Here is a 26807-nt window from a genome sequence, read left to right as displayed (position 1 = left end):
CAGGTGGCAACACCAGTAACGAAATTCTCAATGTATTGCAGTGCTAGGGCAAGGTAAATGCTGCTCTTGTCCTGTGCATCTTACCCAAGAGTTTTAAGTAGCTTGTAATGTTTGCATGAATAATGAGCTGTTGTCTCTGATGTGTTCACCTACTTTATGAAGTAGCCTCAACTGATAGTCTTGGATTTCTCACTTAGGAATATTTTGAAACTTGCTACTTCTTTGGCCTATCTCAAGCTGCTGTTAAACAGAGAATACTTCAAAGTACAAGTTGGAGCTAAGCATAATCCCTTGATTTTACAGGTTGTACTTTTTTGTCAGCAGTTGAAATGAATATGAGTTTTAATGGTAATGAAAAGCGACTTCAATATTTTATTCCTAACCTAGAAGATTTTAAAGACAATGGCTATACCTAAATATCTGAATATGAGTTAAATTCTTCTATCAGAAATTGCATTTTATTTTTGTTAAGGTGTCATCATCCAAAGGATTTCAGGCATCCTTCAGTTCTCTCTTGCTTGTTGTTCCTCTCAGAGGAAATAGGGAAATTATGATTTGCATTTGACAGGGCAGGCAGAAAGCTTTGTTTTTGCAGTGCTGGGTGTGAAGCATTTGTGATGGTTACTGGTGGGGCACAGGGTCCAGAGTGGAGGAAAGCAGCCAGACCAGTAGCAGCTGTTATTTCTCACACTGGAAATACCCAGCAGTGAGCTTGCTTCCTTCTTGGCTTTTCTGAATGGCTGTTGTTCATGCCAAGGCTATTGTTGTTGTACTGGGCTTTGAGAATGCAGCGTCATTTGGGAGCTGCTGCTGTTTCAGACCATGCAAACTTCAAGATGTGGTTGGAAAAGCCTATTTGGGCAGCATTTACTATGCAGTTTCCTGCTTCACCTAGTCATGTTATTTGAACTTGTTGTTTAACAATGTTGAGTTTGTGGGGCCCAGAGGTGTTGAAGTGCATACCCATGGTGTTACTGACCAGAATCTTTAGGGATAAGATTAATTCAATCTCTCTTGAGGTGTCAGCATCTGGGCTCCTTCTATAATAAACTAAAATTGTTTTGTCGTGAGATAGGAAATGCTGTTTGGGCATATGGGCCTTGCCACTAAGTCTGCTCACTGTTGCAGATTTCTGTTGAGTGTGAAGATGACACTTAGTTCAGATACAGAGGAAAAGATATTGCTTTCCTGGCTTTATATGAGAACTGTTCTAAAAGCAGTGCTTTATTCTGTTTAACGATATATGTTTATATGTAAACTTAAATGTTTTTTGAGTTGGGTATTTTTGCCATATTTCTTTAATGTCTTTAAGTTTTTTGAATGTTACAGAATAATTCATTTGATATTTATGTTTGCACTGCTTACTAAGTGCACTTAAGTTTTGTTTTCACTGTTATTTAGTTTTAAAATGTTTCAGGATAAGGTTTCAGACAATCAGTAATACTGCCTAGGAAGCTACAGTTAATACATTACTCAGAAAAAGGGAAGTGGTGTTAACACCTTCTCCTCATCTTTGATAGCCTTGTTAGCAATAATTTATTACTTTCAGGAGGTTTGAGACTTCCTAGTAGATGGTTTATTTACTAGAAAAGATCAATACTTGAATTCACTTCAGCTTTTGAACTGTTTTACAAACTTCATCTGAGTTGCAGTGTAATGGAATTATTTTTAAAATGTCTTATTTGTTGCATTTGTCTTGCCTTGCCTTCTTCACCCCAACAAATCCTGTACATATTTTATATGTTTTGATTGTGTACCTCAAGCATCCTTAACAGGCCTTCTCAACTCATTTGATTTACCACTTATTTTTTGCTCCAAGCAAAGAATGGAACAGGAATACTAAAAGGTAAAGACAGCAGCATTAAATTTAGCATTAAATGCTAAACTTTTGATGCAGGAATTGTGTAGATCTTGTAAAATGCTGGGTGCAAGAGTACATAACTGAAAATGCCACGTAGATTCTAGAAAGAATTTCACTGCTTTACTAGATCTTTTTGGGGGGTGCATATAAGATGCACATCTGGTTTTAGACCCCTCTGCCTATGTTCATAAAGAGTGTCAGAAGTAAAGGGTAGACTGCCATCAGCCAACGTGGTTCTGAAAACTCTTAGTAGATAAGACTGAAGCAGAGCTATGGAAAAAAGAAAGAACAATTCCACCTCTGCATTAATTGCATCAGGGAGCTTAAAGTTACACTTTGTACTTCGTAGCAGAATGTTGTGCTAAATTAGAAATTGTGATACGCTCGCCCACAATTGTTCAGTATTGTGCAGCTGTGATTGGTTTAGTCACAGGCAGAATGCTGGGCTGCCCACTCTGCCTTTGAAGCTACCATAGCCCTGGAGGTGCTGTGAGTGGTTTATTACTGTTCATATTTTTTTTGCAGTCAGAAGGATGAGAGTTGTGGGCAGTGCCTTTTTTTCCGATAGCATAGACTTGTTTTTGAAAGATATCAGAGAGACAGAGAAAACCCAGAATCTTCAAGAATTTTTGGTAACATAATTTGCAGCTTGTTAGGAGGCTACAGTTGTCCGGTGTTTGAGGATCTTTTAGAAGTTGTTTGGAATATCTGACAGGATTCTCCTGAGTGGCTGTTCACTTTTTTGGACTAACGTTGGAACCTGCAGGAGCTCTTGGCTGTTTTCTCTGATTAATGCAAGTTGTAATAGATGAACATTTATGACATTTATGTCTAAGTTCTGTACTGTAATTCTGAGCACAGCAAATGTGTTTCATGTAATTAGAGCTTCTAGAAATCTAGATCTTTATACACAAATATTTTAATAACTAAATATTTTTAGAAGTAATGATTTTTCTAGTATAGAATTACTTACTTTGTCATGTAATTTTTAAAATATATGTATTTTTTGTTTTATTTGGGGAAAACTGGCTTTGGATGCCTATCTAACATTACCTTTACCTTTGGTCTTTTCCTCAATTGAATGTCCAATGGAACTTGCTAAACAATGGCTTAAAAAATTCCAGAAGTAGATTTCTGTGCAGGTTTTCCTTTTAAATTGTTTATGAAGTAGTTCTGTTCAGATAGAGGGTAAATGATGAGAGGGTGAGTACTTGAGAAATTTGTTCTTAATAAATATGATGCACAGCCATTTAGATTAGTTAAGGCTGTATTACTGTCTGAATTTATTTTGACTTTTTGTGATTTCTGCCCAATTATTGAATGCCTGTATCATTGAGTATATGCAAAAAACTGTTTTATGCAGTGTGACAGTGTTAATATCTCTGAACTGGGACCTTGCTTATGTGTAGTGGTGCTAGTAAATAACTGAATGTTCCACGGATATGAAATATTCCATAATTGAAAGTAGCACAGTCAACTTTCAGCAGAAGTTACGTCAGAGTTAAATCTGCCATTCTTTCCATGCACCTGCTTGCTGCAGTGTGTGATGTCCCAACCAGCTGTCACTGTTGCCCAACCAGATTGTAGAAAGAGGAGAGTAGCTAAGGAGAGGTTGCCAGTCTTAGGAGTGTCCCACAGAAGATGAAGACTGACTGAGCATGGATAGCGCAAATAAGTAAAAGTTACCAGTGGAATAAGGCATGGGTTGGGAAGAGCTCTGTCAAGGGAGGATAGCAAAGATTGTCAATGCTGCACAATCAGTTGTAAAAATTTTTGAGTCATTTTCTCGTTTGTTTAGGAAAAAAAGCCCTGGCCATTAATGGCATACTATCCTAAAGACATGCAGGTGACAGATTTGTTTTGTGTAGGGTTAAAGGGTTGCATGCACAGTTCCCAGTAGTAAACAAGTCAGGAAGCTGTAAAATGTTGCTTTGGATTATTCCTTGTCTCCCGTTCTTTTGGTGTACTTGTTCATGTAAGTAAATAATACTTTTTAGCTGTATAAATTTTGTAACTGTTTAAGAAACTATTATGAAGCAAAACAGAAATGCTAAATTAAGAAGTATCTTTAATTATGTAGTTTTTTTATAGGAGAAATATGGTAGTTTTGAAATTTTCCACTCTGAGGGTGCCTGACAGGTTACACTGTGTATTTTGTATTCCACTCATGGCATATTCTTGCATACTTTTGTTACGTGCCTGGAAGTTCTTAGCTAATTCACTGACAAAGCACCTTTGTGTTTAGAGTAGGTTTACTTTTTTAAAAAACTTGGTTTAGCGGAATTTGTTTTAGTGTACACATGAGAGCAGGTTGTCCAAAAAATCGTTAGTACTGAAAATATGCCACAAGAAACCCTAAAGGTTTTTCACTTAGCTGTACATAATTTAGTCTTACTTAAAATTATTTTTCTTCCAAAGACTTAGATGACAGTCAAGGAGAATGCATGTATCATATTCTTCTGTTAACTCATTTTAAATAAATGAATTAATGCAATCAAATTTTGGATGTAACCATAGATCTTCACAGACTATCAAAATACTGTATTCAGAACAAAGTTGGGCACTATTTTCACTGCTTTCATAAAAGAATTAACTTAATTGCATTTCTACCGAGTATCTATTACTATCGTCTGTTATTCAGAAACATTGCCAAAATTTCATTTCATGATAGCACAGAGGATTCAATTCCTGTGGGGTAAACTCTAACTAAAACATTGGTGTCTGCTTTTGTAAGCAAAAAGCCATATTTATTGTCCCTGCTGGTGTAATGTAGAAATCCACGGAGGCTCTTTAGAGAGTTGTATTTTTTTCCAGAGACTGTTCTGTCAGACAAAAACTGATGCTATTCACAAATAGGATTTTAGACATGTTATTGTGTGCTTCTCCCCCTGCACTGGTCCATAAATAAATGGTTAAAACCTTGTTTAACAGCCTAATCATTACCTTGCAAATTAAGAGAAATAAATAGCTTATCTAATACCTTGAAACAACCATCTGCCTGGGGCTTGAGAAAGGGTATTGCAGGAAGTCTAGCATACAGCAATTTAATGTAATTCTTCCTAACAAAAAAAGGATTACCAATCACCGTGTGTCCTGAACTGTGAAGATGTGTTCCAGACTGCTTGATTTTTATCTTACCCAATATAAACATGGCTTTATGTTCCATCACATGGATCTTACTTGGAAAAAAATTGGAGTCTTGGACATGCTGATCAATAGAACTCATTATTGTAACTGTGTATTAAGGCATTTATGTAAAGGCAGTTTGTCTCTAGTTTTTGTTTTAGCCTGTCCTTTTTGCTTGTGAAGACTTCCCTTTCTTCCTTTGCAATTATGCTCATTCTGTTTAGAGATGAGCAGAGCAGTATGCAGTACTCAAGCAGGGAAGGTGCAATTACCTCTGCTTTTCTCTGTTTAGCAACTTTTAATAGCTGCTTATTAAGCAAATAATTTAATGAAGTTAACACCAATTAGCAATCTTTCTGGTAAGAGGTTCTCAGAAGCATTCCAATATGTTTAATTGCCTCAGGTGACTTAGTGTGCCAGTCAGCAGTGGTCAGCTGTTCTGCCTCTTCCCCTCCACATCTCCTTCTGCAGCTCAGACTTGAATTTCTCTGCAAATTGTCATACATGGCGTTTTCTGCTAACATGTTTTCCTTTGCCAACAGCAAAATTCAGTAGGAAGGAAGAAGATTGTTATGCTCAGTGTCAGTTCTGCAACTGAACTTGTAGCTCTCCAGCAGGAAAAAAGGAAGTCAGTGTTTGTTTCAGGCATAAACTCGTTATAAGCCTCTGAGTACAAAAGAAGTGTTCCATACATTGTGTTCAATATTTCTCTGATGTATTTGTATCCTGTCTCTGAAAATTGTCTTCTGTTTGGTTTTACATGTTGTACTGTCTCTTCTATTGTGTACAACAGCTTATGAAAAGGATTTTGTATGATCTGCTGGCTGTTGTATTTGTCTACAGGTAAAATACAGTTTACCTTCAAGAGACAAAGTCAACATTTTTCACAGAATTGAATGTAGCTGTTTTTCTCCTAGAACATATTTATGCAATATTTATTATATTGGTGAGGGAAGAGAAAAAGCACTCTGTTAGGCTGAGTTTAAAAAGGCCCATTATTGGGGGGAGGGGTTATTTTCCCATATTTGATAAATATGTTATGTTAAATAGCAAACAATTGGAGGACATCGTGTCAGGAATGTTGGCTCCGTGTGACTAAGCATTCCTGTGGATCCAAACAAGGCAAAATTTTCCTGATTTCTGCCAAAACATTTCACATATCAAATGATCAATGGTATCACATTTTTTGGGAGGTAACTCCTATTAAGTAGCAACACTTTATTTATGTATTATGTATATTTATGCATGCACTTTCTTTGGTAATGTTGCTTAGATTCTAGTGAGTTACTGTATCTCCAATTGAATATGTAATTATGGAGATTTTTTTTTTTAAATTTCAATACATTTCTTGTCTCTGTCTTGTTCCCTGACACGGAAGGGGAAGGATTTTCCCAGCTGTGAATTGAGTGACAAAACCACAGGCTGGTAGTTCTCCCTGTAGACTGCTCAGCGAGGTGCTAAAAGTGATTACGTTCACTTTGTGAGTCCTGCCTGAGGCATGTGCAAGTTGAGTTAAATATTTGCACCCATACAGAAAATCTCAAAACTGACTTATGAAATTGTCTTTCTGTTATCTTCCTGATTACTTAATGACGCACCAAAGGCTGCAGCTTCAGCTTGTGCTGCACTTTGTTCTCCTGTTTTGGGCTTTGATCGGAGTAGGGATGATGCTCATGAGAAGAGAGAGGTTTTTGAGTTAGTTCAGAGTCTCAGAGGTGACAGGAATACACAATGCAGCAGACATGGCTGTATGATTGACCTGATTTCCTTGTTTCTGCTTGAAGCCTCTCTGAGGTGTGGCTTCTATCAGCCACATCTTCATGTGGGTGGGTAATTTGCTATACTGCAGAAACAGATTAATCAGACTCATGTGCAGTGTGCAGGCAGAGTAGCATGCAGGTGGCACTCGTAGGTTTGGTCAGTGAACAAATTCTAACTGGCATTTTTTGAAGGAAAAATATAACATGAAACTGTTGCCCAGGTTTGTTCTTTTTAAGCTGCCATCTGGCTTATTTTCAACAAGCTAGAAAACTATTCTCAAAAACTGTTCCTCCCTTCTGGGTTTCACTGGGTTACTGCTGGTGTTTTTCATATGTAGGTCAATGGGCCTGTGCTCAGGTATTGTTATATGAACTTGGCATATATTGATGTGGTTTATTATGTAGCAATACATATGGGAATAAAAATAAAATGTGAGAAAATGTAAATCTTCAGATCCCATTTGTATCAAGATCCTACTTGTCTTCATTTTAATTTTTTGTAGTTGCTTGTGTTTTGTTTTCCTCTATTATCTTTTATTTAGCAATTATATACACTCTTCTTTGTGCTCACGTGTGTACTTTGTGCATATGTAGAAGTATACAATTCTGAAAAATGCTAATTAATTTGAAAAGTGCAAGAAGTGGATGTTAAAGCATATAAAATCCTTTTATGCAAGTCCTTACCCTCTTGCTCTCTGTTTTTTGGAGCCATTTCAAATAGGCCTCCAGCTAGAAAGCTCTTTCAGGTAAGAAAAGCATGTGCTTGTGTTTATTAAAGGAGTTTTTTATAGAAATATATATGAAGTCGAATATGCTAGAGAGTAGGTAGGAATTAGCTGTTACTTATTTTTAGAATAAAATGAATGCTAGCTTTTAGAATAAAAAGCTGTTAAAATTCATGTTCTGGAGATAGTTATTTCATTTGTCACCTCATTGGTCTGCATTTATGGAATTACTTATTCTTGTTTGGCCTGGAAAGGCACATGTAAATGATGGCAAAAGGAGTGATTCATTTAAAGGCAGTGCTTTGGTAGCATCATATATTGCACTTTTAGTAAAGTAGATTTTTTATTGTGTCTGCATGTATTTGCAAAATTGTATTGCAGTTTGAAAAATTGTACTTGGCTTTCAATTTTCCTTTTATTAAAGTTGTGGGGGTTTTGTGTTTTCACTTGTTTGACGGTTTCTGTAAATTTTTGGTTATCTGTACTTGGAATAGTATATACTGAATTTTTGCCTGAGTCTAGTGCTCTTGCAGTTCTGCCTTTGGCTTTTAATAGTGGTGTAATATTATTTATTTCAATTACCAAGCTAAAGGAATTCTATTTATCAGGTTTTACTACAACAGATAAACCTTTGTAAGGGATCAGTAAATCAAAAACCATGTGGTCTTGTATCAAACAAGGGAATTTAAAGAACACAGCTTTTAATGTTTGTTTGTTTTAACTTACGTGTTGTGTCCCAAGTATTAGTAAGTTTGTGTTTTTCTGTTGAAATAATTACACTTCTTGGGGAAAAAAATAATAAAGAAGCAGTTAGTGCAGAGATTAAATTTTACTGCCAATAATTTATTTTATCTGCTGACTTCTATATTCTCAGAACCTGTAGATTTAAAAGCCCAATGAAACTTGCAGTTGTTTACACTAGTGCATTTAGTAAATTTATGCAATGTTTGTTGCATTGATTTCTCTGTTAGTTTGTTGCTTGAGACTGATTAAGTACTGTTACTTAAAAATGTTAATAGTTTTACTCTGCTTACTAGGTAAGCTACTCCTGGCAAGTGTGAGACACAAGGTTTTGGTTGATTGAATTAAATACTACCTTTAGGCAATGCCCAAGTTCAGTGTGCAGTTCCATGGAACAGCTGATGCTGGTCAGAAGAGGTTGGAATTATTTTCAGTGGGTTGTTTCTGTTTTTGGTTTGTTTTTTTTGCTTCAGGGTTTGCACCTTGTAAGGTGTGGCTGTGGGTAGCTACAAACAAATGATCTCTGAGTTCAGTATTGTTCATATTAAGGTAGAAATTTTTTGAGTTTAAGAGCTGAAGTCTATTGGAATAGATGTGGGTTTTTCAGCATGTTGGTTGCATTAATTCTGTATATCAATTCCACTTTATCTGATTTTCTAGCTTCTCTTTATTAGTGCATTTCATATATGCAATCATTTCTACAGCTTCCCAGTCAAAATATGAATAAAGTCGAAGGTTATCCAGGGCTGCAAATAATTTTTGCAATGCACTGAATGTATTTTGTAAGGTACTTTTGTTACACTGCTCTTAAGTAGATCAATAAAACTGCTGATTTACTATCTTGTCTCTTTTTCTACTATTTCCATACTCTTCTCTTTCCCTTCCCCCTGCTTTTGACTGCAACTTAGCTAACAGCATCTTGAATCTTATTTTTGATCACGACTGCAGTTGTAGTGCAGTGACTTACGTAACACTTTTTCGTTAATTACTTTTTTGGCTTGTAAAAATATTTCAAAAAAAACCCCTGTCTTTTCTTCCATTCTTATTCTGCACATGAAAATTGCTAATTCTTCTCAAAATATTTTAAAACTTGGTAAATGTAATAAAACTTTAATGTATTAATCCCCAGAGAATCTCAGATGTCTCAATTATTAAATCACTGAAAGCAAAGTTGAGGCTTGTTACCAAAACAATGTGGAATTTTACTGGAACTTTAGAAAACTAGAGGTGTCAAAGAGTTTCTTTGCTCTAGCTATGGGACAAGTGTGTAGACTTTTGCTATAGATCTTTTAAAAGTGTGGGTTATCATTTATCTGGGCTAGACCTGGCCGTGAAAGTAAGTTTCTAGTTTTTTGCCTTTATAAGGTTGTGCATACAAAATGTTTCCTTGTTCAAAAAGTAGCTAAGAACTGCAAGATGCAAAGCAATTTTATACAACATAGTGTAGCTTTACAGAAATCCTCATTCTTGAAGGAACACGCCTGCTTTTGTTGAGATGAATTCTTTCTTCTGGATGATTATTGCCCTGTTTTCAAGCTCTTGGCTTCTACAGGCATACCAATTCTTGACACTCTGTTCTCTTAGCATGCCTTAAATTCCACTGGAGCTCGTCTCTCTTCATGATATACAATGTATTGATTCTACTTGATGTGATGGTAAAAACATACAGATTTTGCCAAAGCAGTGGTTAGGAGAAGTTTATTTGTATGCATGAATGAATACAGACATTCAGAAATTGAATTTCTGACATGCCTGGATGGAAGACTTTAATAGTTTGACGCCTCCTTCTTTAAATAAATCTTAAGAATACCAAATTTAAATTTTAGAGAAGAAAGGAGGGACAAATTGAGAACTTAATTGATTATTACTAAGGTAGTAGGAGAGTGGGTCAGTAGCATAGTCTGGTGTAGGCTGTGTGTAGTGTTATCATAGGTAAAGGAAGTGAGAAAAACATGCATCTGCTTACAATACGGTGAGTGTACTAAAGCTTTCAATTTACAATGATGCCACTTTGAAATAAACTATTAAAGCTATGGTTTTCAAAGTTGGGTTCTCTTTTCATGATAGCCTGATCTTTGTCACATATGCAAATACTGCTGTTCTTTGATCTGTTTCCAGCGTGCTTTCTCTAGAGAGAATTTTTGAATAGGAATGAAATTTTTCTAAGCATGTTCCCCTAGTTTGAATTTTTTTTTTTTTTTTTTTGTAGTGTTAACTGAGTAAATGTAAAAATATTTTAGAGGCCACATTATCTGGCTTTGGTTTGACATTGGTAGTAAAATTTCACATGCATGAAGAGAACTTCAGCAAATGTTTTAAATGTCAGAAAAGGATTTTTTAATGTTTCTGTTTTCATAGTAACTGGAAACTTAATTTTACTTTAAGTAAACCTAAGTTACCTTATATGTGTTAATTAAAATTTCAGTAAAGAAATTAAGTTTATGAAGGGAGAAAACTATTTCCTTTGTTGTTTGGTAGAGCAAATAGAGAATGTTATTGTTAGGGGCAGTAAGGCATAAATATGCTACCCATTTGCTGGTATCAGCTGTATGTCAGTTTTGCTCAGTATTTTTCAGTAATACAAAATGGAAGAACACTGTCCCCCTGCCCACCGCAGATGACTTGGTATAAAAATTGCTTTAAAATTGTTAAAGACAGAAAAGGATTTAAATCAAAGATTTATAGCCTACAAATCACGGTCTTGGTATAGAAAATACTAAAACATTTCTGCTGGTTGACAGATGTGACTGACATGGAATAATTTTTTGGATGTCATCTTTGTCGGGTATTGCTTTTTGGGCATGAGAACAGATCTTGGAGATAAAACCTGGAGTATCTCTGTTCCTTAAATCTGATTAAATCAAATTACAAGGCAGTATAGTACTACCAAACATGTTCCTCAGAGATGTGAATGAAGAAATTCAGATGTATTTTATTGCCTGTGAAGGCCATAGCCCAGCAACAGGACACCTAGCAAAACAAGGCAGCAACCTCAACATACTTGAAAACAATTCTGATTTATTGAAAGTGTTTTTTTTCTATGTATTCTATTTGTAGTGTATTTCTGTGGGAAGCAGAATCACCTTTCTTGTGAAATTAACTTCCTGTGGTTTTTGAAAATAGTCTAATTGAATGTGTTGAAGTAGAATTAATCTTTCATGGTTCTTGTTTATTTTTATTTATGTTTAACAACAGACAAATGGCTTTTTTAACTTTAGGAAGTTGCTTCCTTTTTCATGTTGAAAATGGTGGACTGCCTGTATGTGTTGATACTTGATACATTAAGAGGAGGTAATATAGTGGCAACACTTGTCTGTTGCAGTTTGACTTGGTGCCTATGTTCCTACTACTGTCTGGTGGGGAAAGTAAATAGCAACAGAACCTTTGGTAATGCAGTGCAGGAGATACAGATCCATTTGCAGTATGTGTCCAGGAGAGTTAAAAAAGAAATCTAGAATATTATTTTTCTTGCTTTAGTATTTTCAAATATAGATATATATTTATATAAATATATATAATATATATAAATATAGATAGAGATGAATCAGTGTTAGTGTTTGAATTCTTATGTGACAAAACTACATACTAAAATTTTATGTTTAAATAAATAATACGTATCAATGTCAAAAAGTACTTGTAATGAATCTCAGAAGTAAAAGTGTCATCATCTGAAAAAAGCGCACTGCCTTTCATTTCTTCTTGTCCTTTCCCAGTGTGTGTCAGGAAGATACAATGATTTAAATTCAGTAGATTATATATAATTTAATGTCATTGGTTACCTTTAAGGATATCTGATATCAATATTCTTTTGCAACTGGTATAACCTCAGTTGTCACAGTCTTAAATTCTAAAAGATCTTTATACTTTCTTTCTCTTTCCTTTGAGCTTTCCCTAAGTATGCCTGTCTGTTTCTGCTCTTCAGAAAGCTATCCTCTTGTCTGCCAATAATAAAAATTTTAAAAAGACCCCAAGGAAAGCAAAACACACCCAAACACAAACCCATTTGGCTTTGTGTAGCCAAGTGTCATAGTTTGTCAGCTTTGGGACAGATTCTGTTATGCTGCTTTTTTTATAGCCTTGTGTATTTAGCTCTTAATGCACATTCTGGCGCCAAGGTTTTGGAAAAGGGTCAAAAATACTGTAGCTTAAATGAAGGCACAGCATAAATTAGAGCAGTGTTTGGGGCACTTAGCAGACACCTTGAGCTTGCTGGTGTGTGTTTGTGTGAAGTGGAGTCTGTCAGGGTCTGGTGTTCATGATGTGGACCGACTGCTGCCCAAGTGGGCGATGCCTGAGATGGGACTTCTCTAGGCTCGCAGGGAGGGCCTTGGAGAAAGGACAGATTGTGCTTTCTGGCAGTGATGTTTGAAACTCTCTGTGGGATGTTGTGGAGAGGTTTTTTTGAGTTTGCTATTACTTCGTCTCCTGCTATAGTGTTGCAAAACATTGTACACTGTAGTGTTTTTGGTTTTGTAAGGCTACAAAATACACTGGAAACAAAACTTGGAAAAAAATCCCACTTGATAGTTGTTAATTGCAAAAAGTTGTCTAGGACACATTCTTGTCCTGTACCGCCTGGTAGGGAAAGTCAGGATCTAAAAAATGAGGTGGAGTTAGGGAAAGCCAGGATCTAAAAAATGAGGTGGAGTTTTCCACCCGAGCAGCGTGGCTGTTGTTCCATTCCATTTTTCAGTGCCTTGGTCCCCTGCCGTGCTGCTGGCTGCATTCGGATGTAGCATAGGTGTGTCAGCACCAGGGCTGAGCAGCAGTGCCCTGGCTGTACAGGGCATCTCTGCTTCTGCCTGGGTTTCTTCCTCCTCCCCTGCACCTTTGCTGTCAAAAGTGTTTGTGCAGGTGCATAAAGAACAAATTCAGACAGAATGTTTCCTGGTACTTCCTGTGGCAGGACTGTACAAATGTGCTTGTGTTGGTCCCAGGAAGGAGATAGTACAGGGACAGAAATGAACAGCAGGGGCACGAGCAATTAGAAATCCTTTTGGCATTAGTCTTTGGCTTATTCTGCCTTAGAGCATATGTGGAATTATTCACTTGGCTCTTCCTTGAATCCCAAATATGCTGATGCTGTTGGGGAGCAGCTGACAGTGTTTGAAGCTGTACAAATAGTATTTGTACAAGGTGTGCTGTTCAAGCAAATGTAGAGTTTCTGTTATTGTTTTCTTCTGTATGCAATGACTTGAAGTTTTTCTCGAGGTGGAATAGTACTACTTTAAACTTTCATGCAAATTTTATCTAACTCATTTTGATGGCAAGAGCCATGTGTTTGTAGCATGGACTTCTTGTTAAATAATCAGTCTGTGCTAAATCTAACACGATAGAACTTATTCTGGATTTTGGAGTTCTTGTTTAATTACTGAGTTTCCTCTTTTTCTACTGTGAGTGATTCTACTACATGACTTTATGCATAGAGTATATGCTCAGTGTGTACTCATTGTGTAAGAATTGCCTTCTATATTATTCACTGCTCCGACAGCTATGAAATATGTACTGGAAAAGTACACCATTTGCTACTGTTTTTATGGGCCCAGAAATACATTTGCTAGAGTGGTATCAGCCAGCATGTATCTAAGATATGTGCGGCTATGGTTTATTCTAACATTATGATAATTGTACATCTTACTATCTGTACTGAGTTTGAGAAAGAGCATAATGATAAAATGGTATCTCCCGAGATGCATGACTATTTAATTCTTAAAGGGTTTTTTTTCTTTATAAAATTTGGATTTTTAAAAGGCTCTTTAAATCTAACTTCCGTCAAATAAGCCAAGGTGAACTGAGACACCATAAGTAGATTTGTCAGCCTGGTTTATCACTTGGTGAAATTCATCATGAGAAAAATATTTAGCAGCATATTAGTAGGAGCAAAACTGCCAGTTATGCAATCTGGAGTTGGAGTGCTAACAGCAGAGCAGTTCACGTAAGCTTCTGGAAGTAGGATAGTCCTTAACTAGCCAACTATCTGTACTACTAAATTTTCACAAAAGCTAATGGGACTACTGAAAGAAAATGATATTATTACATACTTAAAATTACTGATATGTTGAATGTGGCTATAAGGAAGTGTTTCATTATGGTTTTGTTAAATAAAGTGAATTTATGCATTTCAGTGCCTTTCTATTTCCAAAAGTATAAACATAGACTGGCAAATTTAATACTCAAATGCTAGAATCCTAACAGATTGTCTAGTAAGAAAAAAGCGCCCTGGTGCTTTGTTTTAATCTTCCTTGATTGTAAGTACTATGTTACGTCTTTTTAATACAGGTTTCAGTTGTATAATTCTGATATTATCTCTTAAAGTATAAATACATCTTGACAACATGTTGTTACAGGAACTGTGAGGGAACTGATGATGCTACAGATGGTGCTCACAGAGGATTAAATTTGATTCCTTGGTTGGAACAGTTAATAATATGCGTACTAGATCAGATGGTGTAGAAGAGTGAAGTAATTCGGTAATGCCAGCAATGTCATGCTTACATGCCTGATTCATGGATATAGGATATGATTATGAATCACATGTGTAAACAAATATATTAGAGGAAACACTGACATGATTTAAAGTTTAAGTTAAAAGATATATATATATACATATATAATTTTATATGAAAATAATGAACTTGACTTCAATAAACTCTCAATTTTAGAAAATTTCAGTTTATTTGTCTGAAAGTATCAGATTTTTTTAAAATTTTAAACCCACATCTATGAAACTGTATATGCTTTTCATTAAAATTAAAAAAAAAATAAAAATAAAGTGCTAAAATCCTTTTCTGCAGTGCTTCCCTGACTTTCCCTTTTTCAGTCTTGGAAGCTTGTGAAATACCTTTTCAGTATGAAAAAAATCTGTGAATTTTTAATATTAGCCATATTATCATGGTTGCTATATTTTGCAGACACTCTATTCCAAAAAGGAATTTAGTAGTTCATGCTCTTTCTAGCTCTTGAGCCATACTTGGATAGAAATTAGTACACTCAATATTGATTATAGGCTTTCAGCAGGCATCTGGAGATCAGGCTTCCAGGTTAATGTGTTAATAAAGATGAAATTTTAAGCAAGAAAATGAGGTTTTAGTAAGAAAATGGTTGCCAGCAAGTTTGCTTTCAAAATCACATGGACATGTTATCAGACATTTGAAGGTCACCTGTATATATCACTTTTCTCATTTCCTGACCAAATTAAGAAGGTGGCTTAAATGCTATGTTGCTGCTCTTTCTTAAGAGCTGACAAATTCTTGGGCAGATTAAAGTATATAATCAGGGATATACTGCATCTTTTCCAGCTTCCTGCTGTTAGAAAAGGGAGAAAGTTGTTAGAAGAGCGGTAAAGAACCAGTGAGGCCTAAAATACACAGGAAAGTTTAGAAGTGTGTTGTTATATGTGCTTAGATGTGTGTTATGTCTTGTCACCAAGTACATATGAGTACAAATCTGTAACTTTTTAAATCAGATTAATGAATGTTCTATTGATAAATGAATTCAAAATTCACTAAATTCTTTTATCATGCAAGTACAAGTAAGGTTAAAAAGAGGAAAAAACAGGATTTTAGGGGCTTGCGTAAGATGCATCTCCCAGTTTCCTCTCGTCCTGCTTTGTTAGGGTTGGCAGGAGTTCCTCTTCTAAATCAGTCTACTTTGACCATTGTATACAATAATTGTCGAACTTCCTCTTCCCTTCAAACTGTGTAATTGCTCAGGGAGGGTGTGGGAAGGAGATGGAAAAGCCATGAACTCATCTTCTTGATTTTTATTTAGTCAGAGAGGGCAGCATTGTAATTTTAATAATTAATTTCCTATCAGTCTAAATGAAGTATTTATACTGAAATTTTCATCTTGACAGAATGAACCTTGGCATAACCAACATATTCCAACCCCCTTTTAAAGCATTGCTGATTTGGAATAGTTGCTTTTAATGCAGTTATATTAAAGCAAAATTATTTTGCCATCAAATCTAATCCTCTAGGGAATTCCTGTCATATATTTTCCTTTGAGTTACTGTTTATCTGGGTATGAAGTTCGTAAATATTTTTCTGATATAGTGTGTGATGTTTTGAATGTCTTAACTAGTGATCAGAAAATTAAGTGCTTGCTACTTCTTTTGAAGCTTTTATCTTGGAAAGATTAGAAAAGCTTTAATAAACTTGTTTTAACACTTGATTTTGTTAATAACAATATTTGCCTGAATTTCTACTTTAAATAAACTGATCTCACTGCTATTCTTTTTTTTTTCCTGGTGTATAGAGAATGAAGTTCAGAATTAGACAGCTTTTTTGTGGGTGTGGAGAAAGCAGAGTTGAGCTAGTGATGTTTTAAGAAAAAAGTAAAGCCTTACTTGCCTCAACAAGTTTATGTGTGGGGGAAAGAATCTAATTGATCTGTATACATGAAAAGGTACTAAAAAAACAGAATAAATGGACACTTTTCAATAGTGACAAAATCAGATTTGAATCACTCAATCGAAAATTGCTTCTTATGTATTGAAGCTGTAATGATTTATTTTAAGGCTGTTTGAAATGTCATTTTTTTACTGAAGGTGTTTAGTGTATTTTGAAAGAATCACGACAGTTTTCATTCAGCTTATCTGCAAATAGTTGGGGGCTTTTGTTGATTTTCGTTTTGCTTTTTTTTCTGTTAAACTGCAGTGTTACCAGTCACTAAACATTGCACATGTATTCAGGAACAAGTGCTTCAGATACCAGACTTAACTGTCAGGAGTTTAATTTATGAATTTAATTACTGTTATTGCATGAGTTTATAGAAGTCACCTGAATTTCTAATACAGAGCAATGGAAAAGCCTACTTTGAAACATTTTCAAAATCTTTGGGGACAACAGTGTTCTGAATTTCCTTTCCTGTTGCACCCCTTCCCCTTGCCCTGCTGTCATGACTATTATTGCATTTTCCTCTTCAGGAAGCTCATTTAAGTAACATCACTGTTGTGGTTAGAAGATAAGGTATTCTACACTTTTTGTCAAAATTTTGTCTGGTTTTTGTTTTTTTTTTGTTTCAGTTTTTTAAAAATGTTTTTAGTGGAAAGATGTGCTACAATGATGAACTTTTATTTAAATAATTAAAGTGAAAAATAATGTCAAAAATTATTTTGTCAAGTTAACTGTTAGATGCTACTCAGCCTACTTGCCATATGGAGGAGTTTAATTATTAAGAGTAGGAGTGATTTGCTTTGGGAGCTTTTAATTGAAAGATTAAAAGAAGCTCACTCTGAGGCTGTCTCAAGCATTTGAAGATTTTAGTGACACCTTATGTAAGGATTTAACATAAAAACATGTTTGCCTTTACTGTGAATAAATTTATTTTGAACATCAGGTAAAATTCTTGAAAACAGTTTCTTTTCAGTATTTTCATTAAACCCTGCTGACACTCCAGTTTGTACTCAGGTCTTCAAAAATTGTTGTTGTTGTAAAGGTTTTTTGCCTTGAAAGGTGTCACTGAATTGAATAAGGAACTGCAATATATTAACATACATGTAAAACAGAAATGTGAGGAAATAGGAATCCCAATTAGGTAAATATTCATCTGGCAGGGGATTGGACATATTGTGGGCCTCCTTTGTGTCTGGAAAATGCAAAGAAATCCACTTCTGTCATCATGGCATACTGAAGCATAGCTATTTTAAGATGAGAGTACGTACTTAGGAAGCTGATGCTTTTTAGTGCTTGCCTTTTCTGTGAGGCTTCCCTTTATCCCATATGGCTTTTTAGGAATGAGGAATCATAAACCTAGCACAACATGGTACACTTCTGAATTCAGCAGTAGAATACAGTCATGGAAACCCTGCAGGCTTCCATAGGACTGCCATATGTTACTATAAAAAACATGCTTTTCTTTCTTGGTAAATGCTGAACATCCTCACAGAACAAAAATGATGCGTGGTAGTCAGTCTCTTGAAGTAACTCCCAACTGCTACGTTGCTTTGAGTGAACCAATGGGAAAATTTAAAGGCATTTCAATTTTGTTTGGAAGTATCTACCTAATTCCAGGTGCTTGTGAAAAATCATGAAGCTTCTGTGTGTCCCTGTATTCTTGCAAGGGTTCTTTCAGGCATTGAGAAGTTCCAGACTGCAGTTGTGAACACCTGGTTGGAGTCTTTCTGTCAGGCTTGGCACAGCCATGGCTCTTGTGCTCCAGTGTCTGTATGCAAAAGGAGGTGTGTGAGAGAATTGCAGGCTTATTCCCCTTTAGTTGGTCTGTCAGTCCTTTTTTATTCTGAAGTCTGTAACATTTGCAGCTGTTTAGGGAGAAGCAAATATAAGATGGATGAAAGACTGTGAGGTACATATACCCTTCTGCTTTGGAGCCTCTTCTGATGGTGTATTCCTAAATAAATTTCAGGGGCTTTGCCGAGATAAACACTTGAAGATAAAGGTGTAATTAATGTTCCTTACTGGGTTTTATTGACAATGTCACATTTTAACTTCTGTTGTCTTTAGGAAATTGAATAAAGAGCTGTAATTCTAAGGTTGAGGGGAATTTCAAACTGAAATTCTTTTTGTAATCTCACCTTATTTTAGTCTCACTGAAGAAAACTGAAGTGGGGGAAAGGAGGGGTGGGGAGAAAGGGTGTGAAGTGTTATTTTCCCTTTATCTATAAATACAAAGTTTGCTCTATCCTGGGTTGGATAACTGCTTGGTGCATCATCAGACTGTCTCCTGTGGACTGGAGAGGACTGCACCCCTTGCCTTAGAGCTGGGAGGCAGTTACTGCCTCAAGGCAGGAGGAAGGTTTGTTTCAAAATCCTTTGAAACAGTTTGTTGAGCCACGAGTCTGACATTTAGTTTTTTAGGAGAAAATGCCTTCCTTATTTCTTCCAGTATTTCTGAAACTTCGTTACTTCTGAGCATGAAAATATAATATAATAATTTATATTATAAAATAACTCGTGCCTGGAGTGATATCTGCTGTGCTTTATGCCTCTTTCCTACCTTGTCTCTTTTGTTTCCTTTGCTAATTCTGTGCTTTTCATTGAAGGAAAGCTCAAATTGGTTCACTCCCTGAGTGAATTTATCATATCTGTTCTTTCCTGTGGTGATGATTTTGGAGTAAGTGTATTTATGACAACACCAGACTAGGATGGAGAAATTGGTCTAGACATTAAATTAGGCTTGTGCTTAAAGTACAAGAGAAGGTTTGGAATCCCAGAGCATGTTCAATAGTGTTGATTCAAAGTAAAAAAATATCAACTAGTCTCATGATTTGTTGTGGGGCTTCAGCGTAATATTTATCGTGTTTGCTGTGTCTTGAGACTTTTTGTCTTGGCTTCTGTCTTAAAAACTTCCCAGACATCAGTTAAGTAACCATACTCCATCTAGTATTAATTTGAATTGTTTTTGCCATGCAGTTGAGGCAAAGTACTGCATGATAGAATGTTCTGCAGAATTACAGATGATTAAATTTCCATCAGCTGTTTTTTTGGATTTAGTAGGGCTCCATAGGTATGCTTGTGAAATGCTTTTCACTTATTCTTTAGGTTGTGGCTTTGTAGTTTGTTTTGAGATTGGTTATCCCCTCCCTCAGAGAACAGTGTTGTCAGTCTAAATGCTTAATTTTTCCAGATAAAAACAAGCTTGAAATTAAATCTGGGTTCTCTTTAGAGTGGGTTAATTTTTATTACAGTTGATGTGTGGTCCTACTTTGTTTGGCAGTCCCAAAAAGAGCAATTGGCACTCTATCGCCTCTTGAGAGAGATCAAGTGTTCTTGGAGCCAGCACATGGGACATTTGAAGCACAAGCAGCCTGTTTACTTCTCTCAAGAAAAGCCACAGCTCTTTAATGTGCCTTCATGCTTAAATATCCTAAAAAGGCATATTTAAGATAAATACCCTGATTAAGGGACTGATCAGCCTCTGTTGGGAGAAAATGTACTCCGAGAAAACCTTTTTGATTTGAAAAACTGGGCTTTCAGCTGAACAAAATGAAAAAACATTTGAGAAGGTGCTTGCAAACTGAACACATGTATCTGAAATTTAATTCCATATTATAATAAAATTAAGTACAATTTGAACAAGTTTGATGTGTTTGAGGGATCTGTTTATGTTTTGACAATTAGGCTTTCTTCTAACAAGATACGGTGTAGATCAAAATTTATAATAAAAAGATTGTTCTTCTGATATGATTGTATTTTAGTAAAATAATATTTTTTGTTCATGGCCATGGAAATTTAATTATTAGAAGAACTTTGAGGTGATTCATTACTATTGCAAGAGAAACCTTTCTATATGAAGCACCTTGTAATTTCAGGGATAGGTAATTTAACCCCTACAGGGATAGTATTTTTTCATTGCAAGACAAAAATCTAAAGGCTTAGTATTGTGCAAATTAAACTTTTTGTAATAAACCCAAAATAGACAAATAAAATACATCTATTTAAAATTAAACTTGCCCCACTTCATAAAATATTAATTGCCTTCTAAAGATGACAATTATATTGTTTGTGATTGGTCTGGTTTAGTATTGAGTTGTTATTAATATTAATATTATATTAACATTATGTTAATAATAATAATTAGTGGTTTATTAATTAATATGAATTAATATTTAGTAACGAATAAATATAGAAATCTGTCTTTGAATTACATGAAGTAGTTCTAAAAGCAATACCTCTCAGTTCTTGGACAGTGTCAGTGAAGTGTTTGGGTTTTTTCTGGTGACTTTCTTTTATTTCTTTGGTTTTTTTTTTAATTGATTCATGGGAACAGATAACAGATTTGCGTTAACTCCTGTATAATAAAACTTAAGTATGAAGTAAGAATGCATTGACTCATGTCTAGCTGTGGAAATCAGTCCTCTTAATTATATGTCTGAGATTCCAGCTATGTCATGGTTGTTATCTTTGCACTTCCTGCTTTGTAACCTTATGCATTCCTTTATTTTGATTTTTAATTACTTTAAAATTTAAATTAGACAGAAAAGCAGAATCATGCTAATCCAGCTGATGTGAAATTTTAAACCAGAAAACTTATTTTTCTCTGAAAACATTTGATTCCTCTCTTTTTGTAGAAGTGCTTCCTTTACTTATGTAAGACTTTAATAAATTCTATAGCAGCATGAAAGCTTACTTCTTTGATAGATTAGAAGAAGCAAAAATTACTCATATGCTCCCTCAATTTTTGCTTGCATTGATATGATTTAAGTGTCGTGTTACAGTTTATGGAACTCGTCAACGCATTTTTATAATGGCTGTTACAGTGGGAATTCACTACCCTATTCAAGTTCAACTTTGAAAAAATGATTTCTGTATCCTTCTCCACCTTCTGTTCTTTGCTGGTGTTCAGTACATCAGAATTCATATAATAGCTGCTATTAGTTAATGCCAAGGCCTGTGCAAGGCAACTGTGGTGATGGTTGATCATCATGCATTGTAGAACTACGGAGCATTTGGCATGTACCTTGTAGAAGGGAGAGAACACAGATGTAGCAATTTGATGTGGTGCAAGCTGAGCCATCAGATGTGCTCAAATCATGAGCCTTCAGTAATGAATGCAAATGAAAATGTACTATTTTTGACTTGGAATCCTGCTCTACAGTGACTGCAGTTTGTGATCAGAGTGTACAGGACTTGTATACATTGTGTAATACTATCAGCTGAATTTTCTTTGCAGTGTGCTTTCTGCTCTTGCAGTCCTTGAGTATTTTGTATTCAGTAGTACTACCTATTTAGAATTCCGTCTGCAATGTGATTACCATCCCCCTTTGTTATCTGTTTATGAAACTATGATTGTATGATATGACAATTCCTTTGTTCTTTGTTTTGTTCAGACTTTCAGGAGGGAGATTGGGAAATGCAGTAGCTTTATTTGCCACTGCACTGACATAAACTAAAGGTGGATGATAGAAGAAAAAATTGATATAGTATGTTACTGGGATGGAAGAAATAATTTGAAGAGCCAAAACTATTTTAGCCTATTTTTTGGGACTCCTTCCTGGGGGGAAGAAAAAAAAAAAAAAAAAAAAAAAAAAAAAAAAAGTTGATTTGCACACACAAGCCTTTCACTTTTTTGGTACAATTACTATTTTACAGTTAAATTTGATATCTGTGACCTGATGATTATGTGCAGTGAACTACATGTACACAATACAGAATTTAAAACCCTTTCTTTTGCTTGGATGCTTTCTATTCTGAAGTGAAAGTAAATAACTTTTCTGTTGTGTTGTGGTTTTTTTTGTCCTCCTCACTATAGATCCCTGCAGTTCACTCAGCCCCCCGTGCTTTACCGAGGAGGACCGATTCAGCCTAGAAGCTCTCCGCATGATCCACAAGCAAATGGATGATGACAAAGATGGCGGTATCGAAGTAGATGAAAGTGATGAGGTAGGAGTAAAAAAACTTTACTTGTGCATACATGAAGTCTTTTTTATCCTTTTGTTTTGCATAGCTACTCTTTATCTTTTAGCACTCGAGTAGTTGTTGCTATTCTTAATTCAGCCCCTTTCTCAGAAAAATATGGAAGGAAAGTCTAATTATTGTATTTGTCTGAAATGGGATATTCCTGTCCACTGTTCTAGCCTAAAGGCAAGTTTTGTATGACTTTATAAAAGCTGCTACTTTCGTGGTTGGTGTAAGAGGTGGACAAAGGAGAAAGATCTAACTTGCAGTAAAGCACCGATGTGATCCATTTCTTGGTGTTATGTTTTCTTCACTCAAAATCCTCTTGGTTAAAGCATCACTGGGCTATCCTATTTACCTTAGATCTGTTGCAGGCATTTCATGGTGTAAAGAAATACCTGTTACAGAGAGCAATCTAGAAGAAAAATTTCTGGTTTTTTTTATATTTTACAGGCAAGTATTAGGAATATTGTGCTTACTAATGATAAATTAAGTCCTACAACCTGAGGAAGTTTTTTGTCTGTGCTTGAATGAGTTTGATAGGTAGGCTTCTAGTGGTCCTCGCAAAGAACTTGCCCTTGCATTTACTAAGCTTGACCATTGAGATTCTCAAAATTACTGGGTAGTAATGGAAATGTCTGTGCAGTTTCAGCGTGCTTGCTTATTTTGCTATCTGGCTGTTGTTAGGCACACGCTTGAGAACTGAGGGGAGTGAAGATGTCCCCTAAAAATGAGGGTACTGTCATGTGGTTCTGATACCCATTCTCATTGTAGATGAATGGGAGAAGAATCTAGCTCCATTTTGTCATCCTTTTCTATAACATCTAGGGGAAGGCTGTTCTTCCTGAATGAGTTAAGCTATGAATCATTGTCATATTAAATGTGATGCTACTTAGTTTTCTGTGTGCCTGTGTGCAAACAGCATCAACAGGCCCCATCCAACCTGACCCTGAACTCTTCCAGGGTTTGGGTCATCCACAATGTCTCTGTGCAACCTGTTCCAGTGCCTCTCTACCCACTGAGTAAAGAATTTGTTCTTAACATGTAGTCTAAATCTCTCCTGTTTTAATTTAAAACCATTCTTCCTTGTCGTGTCATTATCTGCCTGTGTAAAAAGTTGCTGTCTCTCTATTTTATACCACTCCTGTATGTACTGAATGTCACAATAAAATCTTCCTGGAGCCTTCTCCAGGCTAAACATCCCAGCTCTCTCAGTCTGTCTTAAGATAGGTGCTCCAGTGCTCTGATCATCTTGGTAGGCTGGACTTGTTCCAACAGGTCAGTGTCTTTGTTGTGCTGAGGACCTGGAGGCAGCAGTCCAGGTGGGATCTCACAAGAGTAGAGAGGCAGAATCACCTCCCTAGACCTGCTGGCCACTCCTCTTTGAATGTAGCCCAGGATGCAGCTGACTTTCTGGCCCGTGAGTGCGCACTGTTGGCTCATGTTCAGCTTTTCATCCACCAGCACCCCCAAGTCCTTCTTGGTAGGACTGTTCTCAATGACTTCTCCCAGTCTGTGCTCATGTTTTGCCTTACTCAAATGCAGGTGCAACACCTTGCTGTTGGACTTCATGAGGTTCTTATGGGCCCACTTCTTAGGTTTGTCCAGATTCCTCTGGATGACATCGACATCTCTTCCTTCTTTTAGTCCAACTGAGTTCTTTGGTTTCATGTCATCTGCCAACTTGCTGAGGGTGCACTTGATCTCACTGTGTTGTGTTGTGTTGTGTTGTGTTGTCTGTGTTGCTGATGAGGGTATCAGAGTCCCTGTCCCAAGAGAGAGCCCTGAATGGCACCGCTCATCACTGGCCTCCACCTGGACATAGAATGATTGACAGCTATGTCCATTCAGGCAGTTCCTTGTCCATTAAATGATCCACCCTTCTAACCCATCCCTCTCCAGTCTGGGGATAAGGATGTTATGTGGCACTGTGTGAAAGATCTTTCAGTGGTCTAGGTAGGTGTCATTTGTTTGGTCTCCCCTCATCAACCACTTCAGTCACCCCATCATAGAAGGCCACCAGATCAGTCAGACACTGTTTTCCCTTAGTAAAGCCAAGCTGGATTGTCTCAGATCACCTCATTGTATGTTGTAACATTGCTACCATGAGGATCTGTTCCACAATCTTCTAAAACATAGAGGCGAGGCTCAGTGGTCTTTATTTATATTCTCAGGTCTGCATTTCTTCGCTTTTTCAATATGAGTGATGTTTCCTTTTTCCCAGTCACCAGGGACTTCACCTGACTGCCATGGCTTTTCAAAAATAATGCATATAGTCTACCTTTGTTATTGCAGAAGATTTGGGACAGTCTGCAAACTGAAACATTAGTGATGGAGTGTGAGCTTTCTGAGGAACTTCCCAGTATTTTGGTTGTTTCTCTTGACTTGTACTGCATTTTTATACATTGAAGTTGAGAAAGTTAAAAGAAAATACTGAAACATTTATACATTGGAAATATTTTATTAGTGTTCAGAGGATTTGTCCTGGTTTCCAGTGGACCATCTTTATATGTGACGTTAAATTTCTTCCTGCTCCAGAGGAAGCAACAGAAACTACTCTAAAAACCTGTTTAAATGGCTGAAATTATAATAGTTGATGAGGCATGCTGTTCAGCTGGGGTAATTAGGGATGAGTGAAACTATATGTTCAAACTACACATTGTGCATAAAATAAGATGACTTAATTGTAGCCCTTGTTTCTGCTAGTTCATTTTTAATTATTGAAGAAATATTTAATAACCCACTCCCTGCAAAGTAGCACTTTTCTAGATATAATTTCCATGCAAATCAGTGATGAATATATATTTGCATAGAGTGCTTTCTTCTAAGACATTAAAATCAAACCTGAAATTAATGAGAAATGCAATTTAATTGCAAGTTCAGCTAGTAACTTCTGCTTTTCTTGTAGGGCTTTTACTTAATCTTTACCATTATCTTAAAAGATCTACATTTACACGACATAGTTACATAGTTACCTGACTATAGTAGGCCTGAATATATAGCAAATATGTCCTATCTACATTTCAGAATCAGATTTTTTTTTGTATTCTGTCACAGTGGGTGTTGTTGCTTATCTTGATGAAGAATGAGGACTGAAATTAAAAAACCCACTTTATTAGGAGTAAAGCTTACATGAAATACAGGGATTTTACTTAACAGCAGGGAATGGATTTTCTGTTTTCTGCTGCATGGTTTTTACTTGCAAGACTCCTGAAGAGCAGCGTATTGAGTATGTTGATTAGATGTTCATTAGCTTTTTACTTGGCAGGAAGAATGTGACAAAGTAGAATAACTTTCTGCTGCTTTACCAGCACGACAACAGTGTTACGAGGGTATGTTTACACCAAGGAAGGAAGTTCTTGTAAATAAGTTATTTTGAGACAGGAAGGTAAAAAGAGCTAAAGATGTTGAACTATTTATTTTAACTTCTTAAATTTGCTAATCCAGTTAACTCCCAACAGTGATTCCAGCCATTTCATCTGCACGCAGTTAATTTTTCCTAGTGTTTTCATGCCCTGCTTGAAGTTGTAGCTTGTTTTTCCTCTGTAAAATGAAGGCCCACTAAAACCATTCTGTAAAGATGGAATTTTTGTAGGATATTAGAAAACTTGAATGAAGATACTTCTTATTTCCTCAAAAATTGTCTCATACTGGAAGACCTTTGGACGTGCTTTGTATGGATTGGAAAGAAACTTGAATCTGGCAGTGATAAGCTTGATGTGAAGAAACCTGATCTAAATTTTTAGCATGGGATTTAACAGTCAGCAAAACATGAGGGATTTTGTAGAGGTCTTCTGATGAAGTTAGAGGGCTCTAGCCTGAGCATAGAGTAGTTCGTTTTTCCTTATTATTTGGTATGGTACAGCAGAGAAGAGGAAAAAGGAAGGAAAAAAGCCCTCTATACTTATTATGAGGGCAGGCTAATATGAATTTTCCTATCAGACCTAGCTGCTGATACTTTTACTTTATATGTCAAGCATTGCAATTGTTTAAGCTGGTTTCAAGAGGTAGGCTGTAAACAGGTAACTGAAAGGGAGAACGTGGTATTACTAACTGAGGGTTTAGTCATGTGTTGGTGGGAGGTGATCTGCCTCAGGAAGCATCTGTTGCACCATGGGAACGTGTTTTGTTTAATGATGAGACGCAAGCAATAAAACAGACTTATCATATGTGCACTGTTTACATAGGTTTTTCCTGTTTCCAAAGAACTTCCTTAAGTAGGTCCTACATAAAGTCA

At 36.1% G+C, this 26807-nt stretch overlaps 1 protein-coding gene across 3 annotated transcripts in view; it reads left to right on the top strand.

Annotated features, from left to right (window-relative positions):
* STIM2 (stromal interaction molecule 2) overlaps positions 1 to 26807 on the top strand; it is a 68204-nt gene that overhangs the window by 12598 nt on the left and 28799 nt on the right. For all 3 annotated transcript variants that reach the window (XM_058837606.1, XM_058837604.1, XM_058837605.1), the window contains exon 2: positions 22425 to 22555. In XM_058837606.1, coding sequence (XP_058693589.1) covers positions 22425 to 22555 — 131 coding nt within the window. The remainder of the gene's footprint in view (positions 1 to 22424; positions 22556 to 26807) is intronic.

The sequence above is a fragment of the Poecile atricapillus genome, chromosome 4 (assembly GCF_030490865.1).
Source record: "Poecile atricapillus isolate bPoeAtr1 chromosome 4, bPoeAtr1.hap1, whole genome shotgun sequence".
Lineage (NCBI taxonomy): Eukaryota > Metazoa > Chordata > Aves > Passeriformes > Paridae > Poecile > Poecile atricapillus.
This window is presented reverse-complemented; position numbering and strand designations above follow the sequence as displayed.